The sequence below is a fragment of the Littorina saxatilis genome, linkage group LG2 (genome assembly GCF_037325665.1).
Source record: "Littorina saxatilis isolate snail1 linkage group LG2, US_GU_Lsax_2.0, whole genome shotgun sequence".
NCBI lineage: Eukaryota > Metazoa > Mollusca > Gastropoda > Littorinimorpha > Littorinidae > Littorina > Littorina saxatilis.
In genome coordinates, this window is record NC_090246.1 from 81504289 (window position 1) to 81528063 (window position 23775).

Here is a 23775-nt window from a genome sequence, read left to right on the forward strand (position 1 = left end):
AAAATGTTTTAAAAAATTGTGTTTTTTATGTGCCAATGATCAATGTTTCAGGTTCCTGTACATTCATACATACAGATACCAAGATTTTTGATGTCATTGCTTTTTTATATTAGAAGGCCACACCAATGAAGAAGGATGCTCCCCTTTAAAACAAAACAAAACAAACAGAAAACTACCAAAATAATTTTTTACAAAATAAAAGAAAAATGAGAGAAAGAGTTGAAGCAGTCTGCATGCAACAGAGGTCAAATTAATAATAACATTAAAAACAAATTTTAAAAAAGTGCACGCCACATTATAGCGTATTCACCAAAAAAGAAAAGTTAACGCTCAATTGACCGCCCTTCGCACTGGAAGAGATCGGTTTCCAATAAAAAAAAATTTAAAAAGCTCGACCGTCCATGCAGACACATGTTGATCTCTAACGTGAATCAAAGCAGGACTGAAATAATTCTGAAAACGAGTAAACACACATAAACGAAACAACAAGAGATACAGCCTGAGATGGTACACTATGCGTGGGTGAGGTAAGTAATGAGTAAGGAAGCACATCTCATATTTCCACGATCGTGGTCCTTCACTTCGCTGGAGACAAAATGAATATATCGTGATGAATATACATTTTGTTTGTTTGTTTGCCGACCACGAAGGGCCATATCAGGGCGGTGCTGCTTTGACATATAACGTGCGCCACAAACAAGACAGAAGTCGCAGCACAGGCTTCATGTCTCACCCAGTCACATTATTCTGACACCGGACCAACCAGTCCTAGCACTAACCCCATAATTCCAGACGCCAGGCGGAGCAGCCACTAGATTGCCAATTTTAAAGTCTTAGGTATGACCCGGCCGGGGTTCGAACCCACGACCTCCCGATCACGGGGCGGACGCCTTACCACTAGGCCAACCGTGCCGATGAATATACATGAAAAGGTCTATTTTCTGCAATTTGCAGATTGGAAAAATCGCTTCTCGTACTTCTTAAGAAACAAATATCAAAAGAAAACAAATTGTACACTATTATATAATTTCTGAGTATCTGCTGGAGATGAGAACAACATATATACGACCGCTCACACACGACAAGCCCGCTAGGTGGTGGGGTGGGGACGGTGGAAGGGGGGTGAGAAAAATCATGTACATCACCGATAGGTGCATATTGAGAGAAAAAACTACAGTAGCTAAATCATCTAAAAAGAAAATGTAAGGGGAAACAAACACAAGAAATTAAATTGTTCAAGAAAAACCCGCACAATAACAATAATGTCTCATTCAGGCAGACACATTTTGACACCACCCAAACTAAACCCCAGGAAGAAGCGAATCACAGTCGAGTATTCCATTCCTCGGGGCTGGACAGTTTTCCATCAGACACAAAGGCATCGTTGTCATAAGCCTTTCCATTGGTGGCAGGAACCGCTGAAGATTGTGTCTTCTCTGGGTCGCCCTTTCCATCCAAGGTTACCTTGATCTCTTCCGTCAAGGTCGCTTCAAACTCTAGGATTGCTTTGTCGTGTTTCTCGTATTTCTGAAACAATGCAATTTTGCTGGCCATTGAAAACATATTGAAGAAAATACTTTTTCTTTTCATTTCATATTAGAACATTTCAAACGTTAATCATGCCAAGTTCGTGAAAGAATTCGGTATTCTAATAATTGTCGGCAGACGAAACATTTTCTGCGGTACAAAACTGTTTCTGTTTTCAGAAGAAAACGAGTAACACATGCATAGTGTAATCATTTGGGGCTGTGCTTGCGAAAACTTAGTTTCTAAATGTCAGCAGTTTCAGATAAAATTGATGAAATAATCTGTTTGTGGAATATACCTAGAATTAGAGAGAAAAACACTGGATGGAAAAGGAAAACAGAACGAGACGGAAGAACCAAGGACCCGAGGAAGAACAAAATTAAAGTACGGAAATAGGAGGAACAAACAGGAGGAGCGGCTGAAGGACAAGCAATTTAAAAAGATATACACACAAAATCATGTTTGGAGTTAAAAATCGAAAAATGCATGCAACTCTGTTGAAAGAATTAAATTGTATAACTTTGGTTGCTAAAATGTGCATAAGTATTTATAAGAAAACTAAGGCTTCAATGCCTCTTTTTGTTATATTCGAAAAGCAACTGCAGATCAGAAATATTTATTTTTGATTAAAAAGTTCCAAAACAAATATTTAATAAAAACAAAATTAATTAAAAAAAAATTGTAAATGTTACCTCCACCATCATTACCCCCTGCCCCCACCTCACTCTCTCTCTCTCTCTCTCTCTCTCTCTCTCTCTCTCTCTCTCTCTCTCTCTCTCTCTCTCTCTCTCTCTCTGTCTCTCTCTCTCTCTCTCTCTCTCTCTCTCTCTCTCTCTCTCTATCAGTACTGTAATCGGCTTGTTGTATGTTCCGTTATAACTTCTAGGTGAATGCTATGTTGTTTATGTATGTCTGTTTTGTCCTAATGTGAATATAGGTACGCCTTATAGTTGTGACTTACTTCAGAAAGATGTCTTTATAATGTTTGTTTGTTCGTTCATGGGCTGAAACTCCCACGGCTTTTACGTGTATGACCGTTTTTACCCCGCCATTTAGGCAGCCATACGCCGCTTTCGGAGGAAGCATGCTGGGTATTTTCGTGTTTCTATAACCCACCGAACTCTGACATGGATTACAGGATCTTTTTCGTGCGCACTTGGTCTTGCGCTTGCGTGTACACACGGGGGTGTTCGGACACCGAGGAGAGTCTGCACACAAAGTTGACTCTGAGAAATAAATCTCTCGCCGAACGTGGGGACGAACTCACGCTGACAGCGGCCAACTGGATACAAATCCAGCGCGCTACCGACTGAGCTACATCCCCGCCCGCGTCTTTATAATGAATTGTCAGAATGTATACCAAATGAGTGTGGTCAATTATGTATTTATACATCCGTAGATGCCTTTCATTTGTTTCATGGATCCTAATACTATAGACTTTTTTGAGTGGTAAATGTTGAAGGATGAAAGAAAATATATTGTGAGTGGACGGATGCATGTTATTCATTAAAAGCCCCACAATGGTGTGCTTGGCAAAAACATTAAAAAAACATTTTTTTTTAAATAAAAAGAAATTCACTCTAAAACCAAGAGTCTCACTTTTGAACATATTTCTGAAACAAGTTTCCAACACTTTGTGACACAGTACACAGTTCTACTTCCAAAGAATGCGCACATCGTGTTCACTTTTGTTCAAATAAACACTTGTAAAACACCATCCATTTATTATGTGTGCCTCTGTTGCTAGTAGAACTATATGTACTATTTCACAAAACTTGTTTCAACACTTGTTACAGGCATGCGTTCTAAAGTAGGACATTTCTGTTTAGAGGGTAGGATAACATAGCAGAACAAAATACAGAACGGAAAACGCTTACATCGGTGTGGTCAATGCCACAACGGAACGGCCGGAGGACAGAGTCCGGCAGACAGGGGAAGACATGGTCAAACAGCGGACAGATCAGACGGGGGTCCAGGGTGGACGGTCTCGTGTAGCCTGCAAATGACCACACCTGGATATACTCTTCAAATAAATGTAAGGGCCAGTCAGGAAAATGTTTCATGTTCATTGTGGAGGCATGTTGCTATAATGCATTATTTCCCAGTGTTTCAGCTTTTAAACATTAACTGCTGAGCACCTTTCATGCATAGGACTTTCGAAACAACATTCTTTTCCCCCAACTTTTCACGTGGAAAGCATGGCTCAATAAAACTGTCTGTTTCCACAACATCATGACCATTTTGCAGTGGCAGTCTAAAGACCAGGCATTTTCCTGTCCCCAATTTGAACCACTGAAAAACGTTAAAACAAACATTTTACACATACAAAAAAGTTCAGACAAATACAAAGCACAAATAAACAACAAATCTAAATACACAGCGCGTACCACATACAATGTCCACGCAGAAGCAGATTACACGTCGGGCAAGCCAAAGTCTGACAACCATTTTCGGAAATATAAACTATACCGGGTTTGTATGGGTTGTGAAAGAGTGAATACTCTTGCTTTTAGTGAGTCAAACTTTCCCACATGACATTATAGGCCAGTCACTAGCCAGAGGTGTGTGTCTGCAGCACTTTGTCTAGGAGCACGTGTAGAAAGCTTGGCTCACAAAAAGCAAGAGTATTCACTCTTTCGCAACCAATACAAACTCCAGAGAGCTATTTCCGGAATTCGTCTATTGCCCACCTGTGATAAAACTGAAGATGAGGCCGACAATGACGACGACAGCAGCCCCCGTGATGGTGTAGTACAGGTAGGACAGCGTGTAGATACCGTACGCCGGGATGTCACTGAAACAATGGTGTTGACATTACACTGTGTGTGTGTGTGTGTGTGTGTGTGAGTGTGTGTGTGTGTGTGTGTGTGTGTGTGTGTGTGTGTGTGTGTGTGTGTGTGTGTGTGTGTGTGTGAGTGTGTGTGTGTGTATGTGTGTGTGTGTGTGTGTGTGTGTGAGTGTGTGAGTGTGTGTGTACGTCACGGTGTGTGTGTGTGTGTGTGCATGTGTGTGTGTGTGTATGTGAGTGTGTGTGTGTGTGTGTGTGTGTGTGTGAGTGTGTGTGTGTGTGAGTGTGTGTGTGTGTGTGTGTGTGTGTGTGTGTGTGTGTGTGTGTGTGTGTGTGTGTGTGTGTGTGTGATACAGGTAGGACAGCATGTAGATACCGTACGCCGGGATGTTACTGTAAACATTGGTGATCACATTACACTGTGTTTTATCCATGTATGTGTTTATTTATGTATTTATTTTGTTATATTTTAGTTTACTTGGTATATTTTATTGTCCTTTGAGGAATTTCTCAGGGAAATCAACATCAAACAAACAAACAAACAAACAAACAAAACAACAACAACAAAAGACAAATGCGTGAAGTTGTCAGCCCTGGTGTTTGAATTTTGTTTCTGATTTCGAAGTGCACCATTAAAAATCCTGCATGGTATAGCTTAAAACTTACGTTGGATCGGCCGGTGCCGCTGTTGTTGCATTAGCCAGAGTGGTGATGGTAGAAGCAGTGGTTGTGGTGATGTTGGTGGTGATGTTGCTCCACACACACCCCAATGTGGTGACATTAGACCGTTTGGCTGTGGACACTCCGTAATGGATCGCGCCGAACCCGATCCACGCCATGAAGACAAGGGAGACAATCGCTCCCACGAACGCGCCCTGAAATGACAAGAGTTGTCGGAAATGGATATTTGTGTTTTCATCTGCACGAAGCAGCCCCCCCCCCCCCCCCCCCCCCCCTACCAACTGGTTCCCTTCTCCTATTCAAATCTGGGATTGCATTGCCAAATGAATCTCAAAATTAAACTGTATGATCCTGGACATTGTCTAATCAAAATACACATCTTAAACAGATGTTGTTGTTGTTGTTGCTGTTGTTACTGATATTGTTAATGTTAATGTTGACGCTGTGGTCGTCGTCGATCTGTTTTGACGGGATTTTGATCAACAATCTATCAAAAGCGATTTTCATTGAGGGTCAATTCATTTCCCGTCATCCAGACATGCAAAACAAGGCATTTGTCACACACTGCTGCAAATTCAGTTAAAACTTGATGATGAGTAAAACCTGTGTTTTAAGACCCTCCGTTATACGACTCCCTCTAGCATACGACCTCGTTTTCTAAGATGTGTTCCTCATAGTGTCATTCAATTTACCTCTCTCCTGAGACTTCCTCTCGTTTACGACATATTGTCTAGGATTTGACGAAGACTTTATGAGAGACTCATGCTTACTGGGTGGCCGAGTGGTAACGCACTTGCGCTCGGAAGCGAGAGGTTGCGAGTTCGACCCTGGGTCAGGGCGTTAGCAATTTTCTCCCCCCTTTCCTAACCTAGGTGGTGGGTTCAAGTGCTAGTCTTTCGGATGAGACGAAAAACCGAGGTCCCTTCGTGTACACTACATTGGGGTGTGCACGTTAAAGATCCCACGATTGACAAAAGGGTCTTTCCTGGCAAAATTGTATGGGCATAGATAAAAAATGTCCACCAAAATACCCGTGTGACTTGGAATAATAGGCCGTGAAAAGTAGGATATGCGCCGAAATGGCTGCGATCTGCTGGTCGATGTGAATGCGTGATGTATTGTGTAAAAAATTCCATCTCACACGGCATAGATAGATCCCTGCGCCTTGAGTCCGAGTCTGGAGATACGCGCGCGATATAAGACTTCATATAACATATAACTTACAAATGAGTTGGCCCACGGAAAGAACATTCCCAGCAGAAACAGGCCGAAGAGGGGTCCGTTCAGAATGCTGTAGACACTGTATGATGCCTGAAATACAAAGCACATCAAGTTACAGTGAGAGTATGAGTTTTGAAATCATCTACTGAAGGAATTGAGTAAAAAGTTTGTTTCGTGCTGTCAGACGGCAGAAAGATGTAGGCCTAGTGTGGTATATAATCAGGCAACCGTACGGTATTGTTGTAATAGAACAGTATTTTTTATTTGACCGACGTCTTATCAGAAATAAATCGTTTAACATTTAAGCGGTTGCAAGCGCACAGGCACTTTCTCAATCTCTATTTCTCTCTCTCTCTGTCTCTCTCACGGTTTCTCTCTCTCAACATCTCTCTCTCAACATCTCTCTCTGTCTCTCTCTGTCATTCAGTTCTCTCTCTGTCTCTGTCTCTCTCTTTCTCATTCTCTCCACATCTCTCTCTCTCTCTCTCTCTCTCTCTCTCTCTCTCTCTCTCTCTCTCTCTCTCTCTCTCTTTCTCTCCACATCTCTCCTTACCTGCAGCACCCTATCCAGATTACCAACCAGGTAGGCGAAGGCCATTCCAATTCCCCCGAAAATGACCACTAGAACACAAGAGCAAAATGACATGGTGCCAAATGATAAGGCCTCTGTGCAAACCATGGTAACCGGGTCAACAGCTCTCCCAACATTTCCCAAAGTGTAAGCTCAAGCCTAAAAATAATGATTAAATGTATAATGTTTTAACATCTTTTAACCAGTATCGAATTTATGAAGTTTGGAGATAGAGATAGAGATAGAGAGAGAGAGAGAGAGAGAGAGAGAGAGAGAGAGAGAGAGAGAGAGAGAGAGAGAGAGAGAGAGAGAGAGAGAGAGAGAGAGAGCATGTTCGATATCGACTGTATTTCACAGAAAGAAGTGTTTGTTGCCTACCTTATGATTAGATTTTAAAGAAGACTTTTTTTTATATATATATATCCTATGTTGACTAGCAATGATATTAACCATAATGTATTTATGATTATAAAGGATACACGAGAGTATGTACGAGGATCTATGTGAGGGTGCGGGTTGGGTTATGTGTGTATTGATGTGTACTTTCATGTGTCTATATGTTCTGAGAGTGTGTTTTCATGTGATGTTATTTCGTACACGAGCCAAAAGAAAAAGGTCTGTTTGTTGCATTCAGATGTTAAAGTTTTATTAAATTGAATTGAAATTGAATTGATATCCTTTTCCGGCTTAGATATAGAGAATACTACATGGCTTGCTGTGTCGTACCAGATTTACACGAGTTGTTTTTTTAAATATTGAACTGCGAGCGAAAGCGAGCTGTTCACTATTTGAAAAAGCAACGAGTGTACATCTGCTACGAAACAGCAATCCATGTAGTATTCTGTTTATCCTACATACTGTACTTACATGTATTTTACTGAAAATGTCTTGCAGTCGATGCAGCTCAATTGAAGACGCTTGTTTTGGAACCTCGGTCTCTTCTAAAGCCTCGTGCAATCTATTACGTCAAAGTAAAGAAACGTCACTCTGAAAGTGTGGCGTGACGTGTTAGTTCTAAAAATTCATCGAGGGTAATTAGCGAGCGCAATTTTTACTTGTTTCTATAATGACGTTTGTCTCGGTGACTTTGGCATCATAAGCAGTTGAAAAACAGGTCCCTGCCAGACTTGCTTGACATGACCTCATTTACATGATATACACACGTGTGATTTGAACGATTATTATCTCACGGGTGTCTCTCTCACGTATGTAGGATAAATCTGTATTATCAATCAAAGTTATCTTAGTTTTTGTTTTTGTTTGTTTGTTTGATTTAACCGTTTCACTGCCACAGTGTGTATCAGGTACTGTTTTTCTATCAAGAAACGAAATCTATACTCTGACAAGGGAGGCTGACGCTGTGTATTGCCCTATGTCACACGCTTTCCTTCTTTGCCACTACTAAAGCAAACGTGTGCAAGATGTATAAGTTACAGCTCCGTCCATCCATGGTATCGCCTGATATTTTGTCGAGACTGGGTTAATGAATATGATGACGTCACTCGAGGCTCTGCCGAGAGTGACGTCATTATATTCTTTCACCCCGTCGAGACAAAATATCACGCGATACCATGCATGGACGGAACTGTAACGTATATATATGGCATGACCAAAGTAAAGAGAATTTGTCATGGGATGTAGAAACAAATCATTGCAAATTCACCATGGGCAATCAACCCAAGCCTAGAAGTTGTAGAACTATATTTTGTTTCAGTCTTGGCAAGGCCAGTTTTGTCCAGTTCCGGAAAAGACATATTAATGAATTCATTCACCCTGCCGAGACGAAAAAAACAATTCCATGGATAAAAACGTATAAGCTTATTATCCCGTGACGCATCAAAGCTAAATTTTGTTTTGAAATGTCATTACAACGTACAGATAACTTATAACGACATAATCGCCTTCACAAGACAGGAAAAACGCACACTTTGTTTTTCGTCTGCTACAAATCTAGTCTTGTTGGTTGACGGAGAGAATAAAGCTTCAATCATACCTTCATCAACAGGAATAAATGCTCAATCCGCTGTCAGTTCGCAACTGAACCTTGTTTTTTTCTTTAACTTTTTGGTTAACATTGAAACGGCAATCCAAAAGACTGTTTCAGCTGTTTCAAGACACAGGCTTAGCTTCTTCTTTTGAGTTGCTTTTCAGTCTAAAATGACACCGGAAGCGAACAAATTGTCGCGTATACTGTCGTCACAAAAAGACGTCATGACAAAGTTACACGCAAAGCGAAAGAGACTTTGACGTCATTTACTTTTGTTTGGAATTTTCCGCCTGTTCCTAGCTTGTCAGTGAAGACCTGACGTGAGTAAGCTTACCCTTTACAGCTGTGAAATAATCAGTCTTGTGTCTCGGTCGTGTAGGTACAGAGTTTGCTTCTGCAATCATTGTGTTCGTCTTGATGACGGCTTCATAAGATTTCCATTTTCTTGTTTCTGCGGCTGCGCAAGTTATTTTGCCTAGGTCATGGCCGAACTTTAGGCCTACGGAGAAATATCGCTGGATATTTTCTCCCTAGATTAACAGAGACAAAGAAGGGAAGTCATGCTGTATTGTATGTTACACGCTTTGGAGCATGTGCAAGAACGGATTTAAACTCGAAATCGTCCCTCCAAAAGCCCCAAAATGCACACACGACTTTTATTTCTCCTGCTGTTGTCGTGTCTTCTCTTTACAAATTCTTCAACGCTGAGAATACTGAAAACGGCATCCCAGACTACAGTACTGTTTCCATACGCGAGTTTAGCTTCCCTTGGAAAGTGGCTCGCTCAGGAGGCCTGTTAGTCTGAAACTAGAAGGACAGAGTTCTGAACATAGATGACAAAGACCCCGGAAAGAACAAACATTTCGCGGATGCAGACACAGAAAGACGTCATGAAGAATGGAATGCTTCAAAAGATACAGACTGTGACGATGACTGTGACGTCATTCACATATACCGAGACGTCATTCATAGTTCTTCGTTCACTTTCGTCAAAAAGTAGATCTCTCCACAATGGCTGCTCCTGTGTTTAGGTTTATCAAGCGTGAGTACGCAAAACGTGTTTGTTCTCTCCTCTGTTGAAGCTGTGAGACATAATCGCCATTACGAGCTAGGAGACTGGGTGACCTCGATCGATCTCACGGACGCATACTTTCATTCTTATGCATCCGGCCGACCGGAAATGGCTTTGTTTCCGGTGGGGAGATCAGATCTACCAGTTTCGCGCACTCCCTTTCGGGCTGTCCCTCGCACCATGGATTTTCACCATGGTGGTGAGACAGGTCTGTGCACTGGTGAGGTCCTAGGGTATCCGCCTGCGGGCTTATCTGGACGACTGATTCATCATGAACCAGTCCCAGAGCGGCTGTTCGCAAGATACCCTGATGGTTCTTCGAGAATCCAACTTGTTGGGGTTCTCGATCAACCAGGGAAAGTCGGAGCTGACCCCGTCACAGACATTCACTTATCTGGGGATGTCTTTCGACACGGTCGCGTGGACTGTCCAGCCTTCTCAGAGAAGGGTGGACAAGCTCCAAGCTCAGATTTGCTCCACTTTGCCTCTCCTGATGGCTTCCATCCGTCTGGACTTGGTGGCTCGCTCGCATAGAGCGTCCACCTCGTCAGTTTATGCTTCCCACTGGAAGGCATGGACTGCCTGGTGTTCAGCTACAGGGGTGAGTTCGGTGGCTCCGCGCTATATTCAGGTCGCCAACCGCCTCTCTTTCATGTCTTCGCAGGGCGCCTCAGGCTCCTCGTTGAGGGTCTGGCGCTTCGCTATCTCGGCGACTCTTAAAGTGTAACTAAACAAGCAAAAAGGAAAAACATCGTTCAGCAACCTTTACATTTTGATATGAAGAAGGGCCTCATATACTGTCGAACTGCGAAAAAAAAAAAAAAATTTCTCACTCGGACACTGTTTGACGGACATGTGAAGTGCGCGCCAGGAACGACAATCTTCTTAGTTTACCTGATTAATGCCCTTAATTTTTGGTTCTGGTACTTTCAGTTCCGGCTGTTGTCATCAATCTACCAAAATAAAAGATCAAACGGAGTTTTCGATTTTTATTTCATGGTTCAGAAAAATATTGCTTATTTTCTGAAGTCAACCGTTTTAGCGAATCTTTCTTTGATTCTTAAAAGTCATTTCAGATTTTTGAAAAATAGTTAACGGTTAGTAATTACCAATATATCGTAAACAAACATATCGATAGGTTTTGGTAAGAAGACACAAGTGCGATGAATGTGGTACCAGTATTTTTGTGGTAAGTAAGGATGCATTTCTTTGCTGTAAGCACATTTACAATGCACATTTAATCTGTTTAGCAACATAAACGAAAGCATGGTACAGTGCCGCTTGTTTGTGGTCAACGAAAGCATGGTACAGTGCCGCTTGTTTGTGGTCTATCTTTTCGCGGCAGATGCGTAACAATTAGGGTCTCAGTTGGAAAAAGCTGCTCGGAACCAGAGCAGATTTGGCTTGGGTTCTTTGAGTGTGAATGATCGACGAGTGGCTTGACATTTTTAACGAATCATTACTGTAGCCTACTTGAAACCATCATCTGTTTCTGAATTTGTCATCAGTTATGATTGAGCAGTCTCATAGGAATCGTCCATAAAATGTTAAACCGAAAAAGGGCAGACGATTCTGAATCACACAGGCTGCTGTAAAAAATCAGATCTAAAACGATATTTTGAACTGCGACGTCTGCGTAAATGCCCCGTAACAAAATACCTTGTCCTGGTCATGTGTATACACATCAGCTTCTATTGGGAAGATCAGTATTTTATATTAATCACAAATACAAGATTAGAAATAGTTCTGAAGATCGCCTTTGATTTCAGTTTCAGCGGCAAACTAGCAGATCTGTCCTAACCGGCATCGTTACATGGTTGAAACTTGAATAATCCCAAATAGATCTGAGTGGGGGTAAGTTTTATAGTATTTCAATTTTTTACGGCAGTTTTATTTAAAGATAGTGTAGTGGATGTCTCTGGTGAAGACTACAGTTATATGAATTTTTTGTTGTAATATTAATATGATTGTTCTTTATTTACACAACTTTGAATAATTTGTATTTATTTGTTTGCAGATGATGGCATACTGAGTGCTCCAAGAACATACGCCTGCTGGCATTTTGTGTCTTTTCTGAAGACGTTGAGGCAAGCAGAAGTCACGGTCCTGGCCACACACACACAATGACATGAACAAGAAATGATATTTTTTCATGGGCATATCCAGTATTAAAACTTTATTACCATGCAAACACAACGATTAGAATTTATAGAAGGTCATCGGTCACACACACACACACTGGGCGGATCCGGAGGGGGGTTCCGGGGTTTCCGGACCACTTAGGAGCCGGCCTTTGTATTCTAAGTGACGATTTTGGAAAGAAGTTGGCTAATTAGTTTGCTCAGGTTGCGCCAGATCGATCAATTGTCCTTGTGATTCAAATTTTTCTTCTTAATATATTTACTTTTTTGGAAGGTGTATTAGGGGATGTTTCTTGGCTCAGATTGATCCATTTTCCTTGTTTTTATCAACATTTGTCGGACCCCCCCCCTCCCCCAAGGAGGTTGAACGCTTCGCGTCTTCAACTAAACGCTTCGCGTCGTCAAATTGTCCCTAAAAGAAATTTGGAAACTCCCCCTTAAAAATGATGTGATCCGCCCCTGCACACACACAAACACACACAAATAGAGAAGTAATAAATGGATACAGTTTTTCTTTATTTAAATTACAATCAGATGTGGTCGTAGAACAGGCACTGTAAACAAAACCTAGCATGATATACCACTTGTGTGATGTTTCGGTCAATATCTTTATTTTCCTTTCAGAAATACATTGGCGTTTTGAATGTCAAGGGAAGTGATACAAATGCTGCAGCGGGCTATCAAGAACGCGAAGGCAAACAAGGTAAATACCTACTTCTGACATTAGTTTACTTATTAACTCTTTCTATACTGGCCATTATCTCCCCAGTCTCTCCCCAGAAACTGGCCATTTGCATGGGTTTGCAAAAAAATTCTCAAAAATAAACAAAACAAGATGCAGCCTTTAAACTCATAGGTTTTATTGTGAATATATTGCTAAAACATATGCCAAAGTTTGGTTTCATTGTTGTGAAAAAAAATAAAAATATGATGTCCAGAATTTATGGGTATATTTTACGCAATACGAAAAAGGGGGTATGTATTTTGACTTAAAAGCATTTTTTCTTATGAAGGCTCTGTTTGCAACAAAACTGTTTCTGTTTACTTGTATGAAGATTGTGCTTACACAAAAACATAACAAATACCAACTGATTTTCCATTTGGTGGTCATGTAAGCATTGTGAACATGTCCGAAAAATCTGATCACACACCATGTGGTCGACATGCAGACCTGAACGGCCAGTGTATGGTGGCAGAGTTGGAAAATAGGAAAAGTCTTGATGCCAATCCTTCATCAAAAACCGAAGAAAATCGTCATTGTAATAAGTTTGCTTTATTCTAAATCAAACGACTAGGATAGATGACAGACACAACGACAAACACATTCAATTCTATGTAAAACATACACAATGCTCACGTTAACAAGCTGGCCATAACAATGTGCCCATCGTGCATGAAGTGTGGCTTTGGTCGGATCAGTAGCCGTGCTTTGTCTGCGATACTAAACATGAAATTTTGTTAAAGCGACGATTTAGCAATGTTGTTGTTGCTGCTGCTGCTGTTCTTGTCACGACATCTCGTTTTTTCCCTCCTGATTCTGAGAAGAAGCTGTTTAATTGTGATATCAGGCCTAGGAACCCCTGATTTTCACTTGGAGCATTCTCAAAGAAACTTAGCGTATGTTAAGAAATATGAGTGTACTCCACACTTTGTCTTTTGTTGTTCGTTGTCGTTGCATGTCTACCGTTCCACAGCCACCTACTATAGCTGATGGGGTCTATGTCGACCAAAAGAATGGGATTCACTGCAGGTCGAGTTCCTGTAGGTGGATTCTCTGTATACCTAAGACTTTAAAATTGGCAATCTTGTATACAGGGAATGCCACAGGGTGTAGTTCCTGTAGCGTTTTGCTAATATCAATGAAAGTCACGTGATGCTTAGCGACATCGTTAGAATTTGATGTTTTTCGATCTTTTTTTGATATTTCTTAGAAATTCGAGTATGGTTTGCAAGTTTTATTGAAAAACTGCACCCTGTGGGATTCCCTGTATACTAGATTGCCAATTTTAAAGTCTTAGGTATACAGGGAATCCACCTACAGGAACTCGACCTACAGAGAATCCCACTCTTTTGGTCGACATAGACCCCATCAGCCCTACTATAAGTGCAAGTGTTAAATGACGTATTTCCACAAAAGACTGCTTGCAGAGAATCATGTGATGCCAATGACAGGTAAGGACATGTGGTAATACATACCACGTTTTGGAACCTGGGAAAATGCAGCACAAATTATTTATCAACCAAATTGATTGACTTGTGCACCACGACAAAAGTTTTCTTTGATCCATAAAAGGTCTTTTGCCAGAAAAATTGCTCTGAACATCAAGTACCCTGCAAGTTGTCACACATTTACATTATTGAAATAAAAAGAAAACACACCAGTAACCAGGTTAGGTACGTTAATATCTATAATCAATATCTCGGCACGTTACTGCCTTCTTCGGGATGGTAAGCTGAACATTATTGAACAAAATAATCGGTTTAGATTGTATACTTTGATTCCTGAACGAAGAAGCAGAGGTACTGCATACAACTAGGACTGTAATATCAGCTTTTGCCTGAAACACACACACATACACTTATAAAATTAATGCAATGTCATTGTATGAAGCCAGAACAATCACTAACTTACATAGTTGGTCACACAATTACCCATCACTGAACAATAAATCGAAGTCGGGTGGATTCAATGACTAAAGCAGTAAAGGCTTTGAAAACCCCCCCCCCCCCCCCCAAAAAAAAATATATAAATAAATAAATAAATGAAATAAAACAGGTTGTGTATATAGCGCAGTAAACACCATGCAGGTACAAGCAAAGATTTGACAGTGATTATCCTTGTTTTATATAGCACACATTTTCTAGTTTTAATCTCTCTCTCTCTCTCTCTCTCTCTCTCTCTCTCTCTCTCTCTCTCTCTCTCTCTCTCTCTCTCTCTCTCTCTCTCTCTCTCTCTCTCTCTCTGGAAAGTAATTTATTGACCTGTGGGTTATTTGCGTTTGTATACACATTGGTGATTCGTAAACTATGTTGAAAGAGATTGTCAAACAATATTATATGGGGTGTCTTAAAAAATTTTTATATCAACAAAATCTGTCATTATTATCAGGCACACGGTTTTAACAAAGCTATGTCACGGAATGCAACATAAGTGGCTTAAAAAGTCGTGTTTTTGTGTGTGCAGGATATTCGCTGGGACAGGACCTCAAGCTGAACCAGCACAACAGCGATGCATTCTTCCATGGCTTCCACAAAAGTCTTTCACCTATAGCGGGCATTGCATACAGATAGTCCAAAGAGGGTTAGGGTTACCCTAACCCTCCTTTTTAAAAATTCTTTAGGCCAATTATCCCTCTGTTCCCATGTTAAACATGGAATAATTCTGGACAAATGCGAGGACGTTAGCTTTTTTTAATTTATTATTTTTATCATTTTACTTATCATTAAAACTTGTTTAGATTTCGATTCGTAAACCATTTACAGTAATCCTTTGTTTTTTAACTTTGTTCATCTTACCACAGTCACTTCGTTGTTTAGATTTATCATTAAATTTGTTACCATTATGCAGGAAAAATGTAGAATAAAACCAGGAGAGCTTTCGGTAGAAGATATTTCCTGTGTCAAAAGTTAATGCTTATTCTGATTGATGGGTTCTCCAAACTAAGTTATTTTGACTGCCTTATTCGAATTCATTTCCAAGACAGGGCTGAGAAGCTTAGGAGAATATCGTAAAAATTGTCTGGGTGTTTATGCAAAACTTTCGAATATGTCAGATTTAACTTTAGAGATTTTAAATACTGTTAACTGACAGAAATGCTATAACTTCTACACCAAATGACTGGATAACTTCATATTCAGCATACTTAAACTTGATTTTATGCATGTGCAGTTCACAAAGTGGCAAATTTGTAGGTTAAATTATCTAACTTTTGCATCACCAATGACACCAACGCTTTCGTGTCTGAGGATTGCCCTGAACCTAGCTGTAACTGCATGCTTTCTTCAGGTCATCGATAGCCTGGGGGTTGAAGGGGATGTTTTTACATACTCAGACATTCAAAATAATCAAAAAGGTAAAAGCCTGAAGGGTTTAAATTAGGTAAAAATGGCTACCGCTCATTGTCAAAACTCGTTCTGTTTAGTCGACCCCCGAATTTGGAGAAAAAAATTAAAATTGCACTAAAGTCAGACCATTCAATTTACAAAATTGCCACTTACTGGAAAGGCAGAACATAAACTGAAGTTAATGAATACCATATATAAAATAATTGGTTCAACAGATGCAGAAGTAATTTGCATGGTTGTGGGTGTCCTTTTTAGGGGGGTCAACCCTGTAGAAGAGACGATTTTCTTTAATTATCAATCCGTAATATATTGTTTGTTATGCATACAAGATTAACATTGACAAATACTTCAAGACTCCTCATTGATCTTAAGAAATGTTGTGGTTTTTTTTGTTACTGACTGATTCACTTTCTATTCACTTTACTCTACATAAGTCACGACAAGAAAAGCAAGGGAGGTAATTTCTTCGGAAGAGGTAATTCTCTCCCCTCAGAACGAGTGTTGTAGTTTGTTTGATTTTGTTCCCTTCTAATAAGTATTATTTAAAATAGATCTTTACATCTTGATGTGAAAGGCGCAGTACCCCCCTGCCCCCAGGATGTTAAATTCTAGGTTGTGTCCATGTAAAATCCTGATCCTAGTCAAGATCCGAGTTGGTTTTTCATGCAACTGTGCCTCTTTATCATTTTATGCCACTCAATTAGACATACTTTGCAATCCATAATTGCACGAAACCAAGTACAGGAAATGCGTTGTTGTCGTGTTTTTAATATTACATAATGAAATAAAAAATGTCACAACTGGTTTCGTGTTGGGCTTTCTCTCTCTGTCTGAATCTCATAATTACTTCCTTCTGAGGCCTGAAATGTGTTGCAGGCATTGTTCAGCTTACATTTATTGTTACAATTTTTGTGGATATGTTATTAAGTATGTCTGTGTTTCTATCATTCGTTATCAGTGTGGTTAAAAAAAAAAAGCACACGTCAAAGTAATTTACCCTTCATCATTATCAAAACCTGCAGATACAGGTAATAAATATTTGTGATACTTTAAACAAATACAGTGTTTGTTTGTTGCGTTTTTTCTTTTTTTCAGAGCAAACACTTTTTTTCTCTTTTTCAGAGCAAACACACATCGTATTTGTTCAAACGTGTATATTCTGCACTTTCTAATACCCTGCATGGATCTCCAAATCAAGAATAATGAAAAGTCGTCTAATAGCCCTGCAGCACTCACACGAACATGATAGAAGCTTGCATGCATGCACCCAGGCTCGCTGTCTTCGGCTAAAAGAGCTTACTGTTGGATCTTCGCTCAGACAAATGTAGCTGTCTTGTCCACTTGCTCCTGTCGCATAGATCTGCAATGTGCAACATCATCTTTGATTTATTAATAAGTCTGAGGCACAGACAAACACACACGCGCGCACATTTGCGAGAGAATGCACGTCAGTCTATTCAATCAAACAGTATAAAAACATACCACAGACGTGGTGGTGGAAACTGGACATTCGCCGTATAACAAAATCAACAGATTCATTTGTGTGTGTATGTTTAATCAAAAGTTCATCTTGCGCACATTCAGTCTGTATTGTAACAGGACCCATCCCGTAAAAACTTCGAACAGATCTATTAAATTCTGAAATCCTTGACAAGTTTTTTTCCCAATCATCTGTATCTGACCGAAGTAAAAAAATCAAAAAAATCAGCCAGTACACGCATCTACCCCCTTACACGACAATACATATGTGGCGAAAAAAGGAATCGAGAGGGGGGGAACAAGGAATAAATTAGATCCAGAAATAATTCCACTTCATCATTCCAAAATTCAAGTGTGAAGTGATCAGATACTGTGGTAAAGATACGTGCTTAGTATCACAACTGAAAATACAAGCCCTAGGGTTTTAAATCAAGGAAACAATTAAAGTTAAGGAAAGATCAACAGAAATGTCGAGAACATGTAAAATATTGTACTTACAATCCGTTTCAGCATGCTCTTCGAATAATAATCTCCCAGTCAGCCTCGTGCTTACGACTTCGACAGGATGTTGCCTCTCACGCTGAGCCAGTACATTTGGAGTGAATTCAAAGGCCAGAGATGCAGTACAAGCACATTAGTTAGATCCAATTCATTTACATTGCTACCTTGCCCAATTTATGGCTATTTCTGTTGGTAACATCACACATGTGGCAAGCAGTGCTTGTTGCCGACTCTGCTCGACTGCTGGGACAGGCAGCAGACGATTTTATTTAGGAACCAAATTCTGATTGGTTAAAACATAAAACCGGAACTCAAAGTACCACTTGTTCTTTGGAAGTATCAAATCAAGAACAGATAATCAGGTAAATCTGAAATGGGTTCAACACTTTTAAAAAATCGTAGTAAATCAGAAAACACAGTAAACGTTGGAAAAATCGTCCAGTATCGCTTCTACAGGTCTATACTTGGACAAAACATAAAGCAATTCAGTAAAGCTGACACTTCAAAATGTCTGTTTAGTTACACTTTAAGCAGATCGGTCGGTCTGTTCGAGTCGGGGGCGTTATAGCTGCAGTCATTAAAAGGGCTGCTCTTAAGGAAGCGAAAGCTCGTTTGCCCGCTCCCAAGTGGGACTTGTTTTTAATCCTGGAATTCCTACGTTCTGCGGATTTTGAGCCTTTGAGCGAGGCCATTCTGTTCAATGTCACTCGCAAAGCGCTGGTTCTTCTTTTGTTGGCAACGGCTCGACGGGGTAGCGAGGTCCACGCCCTGTCGGGTCAGCCTGGAGATATCTCCTTTTAGTCGGACGGTTCCGCATCTTTGCGTTTCCGGCCCGATTTCCTGGCCAAGAATCAGTCTCCGGGGCAGGCCTCTCCGCTGGTTAGAGTCAAGGCTCTGATCAGCGCGTTGTCCCCGGATGACCTTGATTCGGTCAATTGCCCTGTGAGGGCTCTTCGTCTGTACTTAGCCCGGACTCAGCCGTTTCGGTCTAGTTCCCAGAAGTTGCTGTTTATCTCGCCGTCGTGAAACATCTACAGTCTCGTGTGCAAGAAAACTCTCTGTCACACGACTAGCTCGTAATAGCGGGTAATGAAGTTCAGCAATATGGTTGTCTTCCCTGGAGACCATTTTCTCAGTTTTGGTCTAATTTTCATTTAAAATTCACAGTATCAAAATGCGCAGATTTGAAAAGGTTGTAGCCATTAGTTTGGTGATGTGCGTGGTCGCGAAATATGAACGGCAGGCTGAATGAGCGGGAAGGGTCGAAACTGGAAAGAATGTGGGAGAGGAGGCTGGGGTGGGAGGGGGGAGGGTAGGTGGTTGCGGAGTATTTTGCATGGTTGTACCGAGCAGTTTGGTGTTGAGTATTGTCGTGAAAGATGGAAGGAAGGCTGAATGAGCGGGAAGGCAAGAGACTAGGGGGGTGGGTGGGGGGGGGGAGGTGGTTGCGGAGTATTTTGCATGGTTGTACCGAGCAGTTTGGTGTTGAGTATTGTCGTGAAAGATGGAAGGAAGGCTGAATGAGCGGGAAGGCAAGAGTCTGGGGGGGGGGGGGGGGGGGGGTTGCGGAGTATTTTGCACGGTAGTACCGAGCAGTAGGCCTATGGTGTTGAGCATTGTCGTGAAAGATGGAAGGAAGGCTGAATGAGCGGGAAGGCAAGAGACTGGGGGGGGGGGGGGTGGTTGCGGAGTATTTTGCATGGTAGTACCGAGCAGTGTGGTGTTCAGTATTGTCTTGAAAGATGGAAGGAAGGCTGAATGAGCGGGAAGGCAAGAGACAGGGAAGAATAAGGGGGGGGGGGGGAGAGAGGGGGTGGTTGCGGAGTATTTTGCATGGTTGTACCGAGCAGCTTGGTGACGAGGGTGGTCTTGAAGTCGGACAGACGGGGGCAGCAGTACGGGACGAACAGGTCTTTCATCGTCACTGCCGAGATGGAATTCAGCCCGGACGACAAGGAACTGAAACAAGAGATGAAGAGAAAAAAAAGATTGAAAAACTCTTTGCTTTTGTCGACGCTTGTATACGTACTCGAGGTGTGAGTAATACCACGCGGAAATGAAACCAAACAAACAAACATGAATACATATATGTATAAACAAACACACGATGCCAGAATCAATCTGAGAAAAAAATCCAATAAAAAGCTGTCTCGGCTATGTTCCAACACCCGTTTGCTGCGTTGATGGCAACAGTATCTGCGTAATCACCGTTGAAGCAGGTAAAATAACACAAATTAACCAAAAAGAATCGAATTAAAACCAAGCTTGGGGCAGGTGGTAGGGGGAGTGGGGCAGATGTTAGAGATTACAGAAAGTGACATTGGATGAACTGATGCGTCACCAAGACGGTAACATTATGTATACAACTCTCCTGTGTTCACTTTCAAGTGAATAACTATCGTTCTGATATCATTTTAAAGTGAAGCTAAAGAAACCTGGTATCGGCACTGCTGTGCATCTCCTATGTCTATGATCTCAATGGTATCAAGGCACGGGTCATAGCCCTTTGCCGCGACAAGGTTTGCCGATACCGGCACTTGTCTTGTCTAGACAGTGACGTCATTCATAGATGACGCCAATCATAAATGACGTTTGTCAAGGGAACTTATGCTTTCAAGTGTTGCTGCTTCCAGTGACAGGAAGGTATAGAGATTGATCATTGTATACAATCAATTTATCATTGTATACACAAATTACACAAACGTCATCTTGTGAGGGACCACAAAATATTGAAACTCTCGGATGATTTTTTTGTGTGGTATCAACCTCGACCTACGGTCTCGGTTGATACCACAAAAAAATCATCCTCGAGTTTCAATATTTTTCGGTCCCTCACTCGATGACGTTGTGTAATCTCTATTTATTGTATGTTATGTTTACAAGATTCAACGTTGAATCAAATCAGTGTTGACAGACCTGAGACTGCCGCTGAAGATGCCGGCCACGAAGACACCAGGCAGGCCTTGGAAGTCGGACAGGATGTCCATCACGAAGAGAGGCAGAAGCTGCAAAGACACCATGCATCCAATGTTAAAGACAGACGATACCGAAGAGGGAAAAAAAACCACAACATATATCTCTGTAGTATTGGAGGCTGGCTGTGACTCTTGGCAACTACTTTCTTAATACCATTTTGACAACGTTCGCTCTCTCCCTTCCATCTACCCTGACCCCTCCCGCCATGCATTATGTTGTCAGCTACTTAATTTGCACGTAAAAGTTTGACAACTTTCGTTTTTTATCTCCTATGTGAAGTAGAGGACAGTTTAGGAATAAGTAGACACATGGAACACCGTTAGGTTAACAGCCATTTGTATTCAGCATAGTACAGTCCCCTAGCATGCTACCGTTATGCAAGAGTAGTTGCCCCTAATCCAGGGTGCAATCTACAGTTACCACACTATGCCCCCTCCCTTCCCCTCTCTGCCCCATCCGATCCCATCCTCTCTTTCCCCTCTCCCTGTCGCACCCCACCTGGTCGTTCTTGGTGATGATGCCTTTTGGGTGACATTCGGAGTAGAAGGCGAACATGACGACGCCGATCATGAAACACAGGCTGGTGATGATGACGATGGCTGGTAGGTTCACCCACAGCGCTCTGTGCAGACAACCACATCATTCACCATTGCACTTCTGCTTTGGGAAGAGAAGACGCTCTAAACGGAAGCATTCCACTTTAAAACACCCTTTATGTGACCAGGTTTGAGCACAAGGTTTTTTTTAGTATCTAAAGCAAGATGTAGCGCATATAGCGTTCATGATGTAACCGAGTGCCGTAACACTACGATCACCTCGGGAGGCGAAGTGCAATCAAACATGATTGAAAATGTTAGGGCCAATTTCTTAGCCCTATAAAAACTGTTATGCAAACCCGAAGGTTTCCAAGAACATACAGAAAATCGGAAACCACCAGACCCCATCACAAACAGAATTCCACAATCCACCGGTGTTGACTTAAAGGCCAACAACTCGGGTGCAGAGTCTGCTGTGAAAGGAGCGGTAGCCTCCCCTGTCACAATAGGAACACTAGTGTTTACCATGTGCTACCTTTTGTTCATGGAGTTATGTTCAATGTGAAACTGTGTTCAAGACTGGTCACAAAAGAGGGTGTTTGAAAGTATCACACTTCAGTTTAGAGTTGAGAAACGTTCAACATCAGGTTTGCTTTGTGTGCAAATATATTCAAAACTTGTGCAAATAAACGTGTTTTCATCATTCATTAATCTAGCTAAATAAGTTATCATATAAATGTTACAGTGATAAGACTCTCTACAAACAGTCCTGTCCCGAGGGTGATTATAACTGTACATTACGTGTGCTTCACTTGTTAACATGTAAGCACTTTACTTTACAGTGTAAGCGACTTACATCTGAGCTTTCTTGACGGTGCGACAGGAGAGGCATCGCTGGACCTGGGCCTGATTGACGCCGTAGAGAGACATCCAGAAAAAGCCGCCCCCGACCACCACCGACCAGAACGAATGGCGAGTAGACGGGTCCACATTGAAACTGAAGAAAAGAAAAACACAAGATAAGAACGCTGTTGTGGTTATGAAACGCCGTACAGTAAGCGAAAGGTCAACATTGAAACTGAAGAAAATAAAAACAGACTTAATGACGTACAATACCGGTTCATGCACAGCGTGACTGTGACCTTACGAGTAATATTATATTGCCGATACAAACGCAGGAAAGAAACACATACGAAGAAAACGCCCAATATATTTTTAGATTATTAGGGCGAACCAGGTAGATAGACGTCCTTGTGAATGTTTTATTCAAGACTCTTATTACTAAAAAAAACCCAAAAAAAACTAACCTTTTGTTTTAATTTAAGAAGCGAATAAACAATAGAAAAAGAAGGAGAACAAAACACTGTCCACGCTTACTCATCAAATCGGATCCTATCACGTGCTTCCGCTATTTTCCACGCCTTTTCAAAGCCACCAGCGACGATGGATCCCTGGATAAGCGTTGCTAGGAAACCAGCCAGAATGATGGCGGCCTGAAGCGTGTCTGTCCACACGACCGCCTTCATCCCCCCCTGTAATGCACGACGACATTTTTGTTGAATATCAGACAGACAGACACACACACACACACACACACACAGACACAGACACACACACACACACACACACACTCACACACACACATACAAACAGACACACAGACACACACACACTCACATACACACACACACACACACACACACACACACACACACACACACACACACACACACACACAGACAGACCGACGTAAAGACAGGCGGGCAGACATAAAGACAGACAGACAGACAGACAGACAGACAGACGGCTTGAATTTTTGGTGTCCATTTGTTGCACCCCGCTTAAAAAAGAAGATGTTATTTTCATTGATTTTTATTTCAGCTAGCCCACGCGTTTTAAATATCTTCCTGGAAAGTTTCTCCACACTTTTATAAAAGCTTGAAAGGCTAATTTACCACAAGTAGACATGAAAAAAGAGTTAAATGACAGATTTAGTTTATTCACAGTATCAGCATCCCCACAACAACAATAACAAGATTAAATCCAAGCTGTTCGTGAGGTCTCACAGAATTCCACAGACATCGAATGTACATGTAAAGCCTACATAGACATAAACGTAAACATCCCAAAAAAAATATTTAAAAAATAAAGGAGATCTCAGCACATCGCTGATTTTATTCAAAACCCGACCTCAAAAGAGACTACAAGCCAGAGAAGCCCCCCCATGGTC

General features: G+C 41.4%; 1 protein-coding gene and 1 long non-coding RNA gene across 5 annotated transcripts in view; one reads left to right on the forward strand and one right to left on the reverse strand.

Moving 5' to 3' along the window:
• Nucleotides 1-280: 280 nt before the first annotated feature.
• LOC138959872 (sodium-coupled monocarboxylate transporter 1-like) overlaps nucleotides 281-23775 on the reverse strand; it is a 35246-nt gene continuing 11751 nt past the window's right edge. For all 3 annotated transcript variants that reach the window (XM_070331528.1, XM_070331527.1, XM_070331526.1), the window contains exons 7-17: nucleotides 22923-23077; nucleotides 22402-22542; nucleotides 21508-21631; nucleotides 20950-21038; nucleotides 19877-19992; nucleotides 6771-6838; nucleotides 6221-6307; nucleotides 4982-5190; nucleotides 4218-4321; nucleotides 3405-3523; nucleotides 281-1527 (exon numbers count right to left, since the gene is read on the reverse strand). In XM_070331528.1, coding sequence (XP_070187629.1) covers nucleotides 1324-1527; nucleotides 3405-3523; nucleotides 4218-4321; nucleotides 4982-5190; nucleotides 6221-6307; nucleotides 6771-6838; nucleotides 19877-19992; nucleotides 20950-21038; nucleotides 21508-21631; nucleotides 22402-22542; nucleotides 22923-23077 — 1416 coding nt within the window. In that variant the 3' untranslated portion in view covers nucleotides 281-1323. The remainder of the gene's footprint in view (nucleotides 1528-3404; nucleotides 3524-4217; nucleotides 4322-4981; nucleotides 5191-6220; nucleotides 6308-6770; nucleotides 6839-19876; nucleotides 19993-20949; nucleotides 21039-21507; nucleotides 21632-22401; nucleotides 22543-22922; nucleotides 23078-23775) is intronic.
• LOC138959875 (uncharacterized) lies at nucleotides 10569-16856 on the forward strand. Of its 2 annotated transcripts, XR_011453816.1 has the most exons (5): nucleotides 10569-11036; nucleotides 11617-11701; nucleotides 11865-11934; nucleotides 12613-12691; nucleotides 15173-16856. It is a non-coding gene; the product is annotated as an uncharacterized lncRNA (long non-coding RNA). The 2 variants fall into 2 exon arrangements; XR_011453817.1 differs by lacking the exon at nucleotides 11617-11701.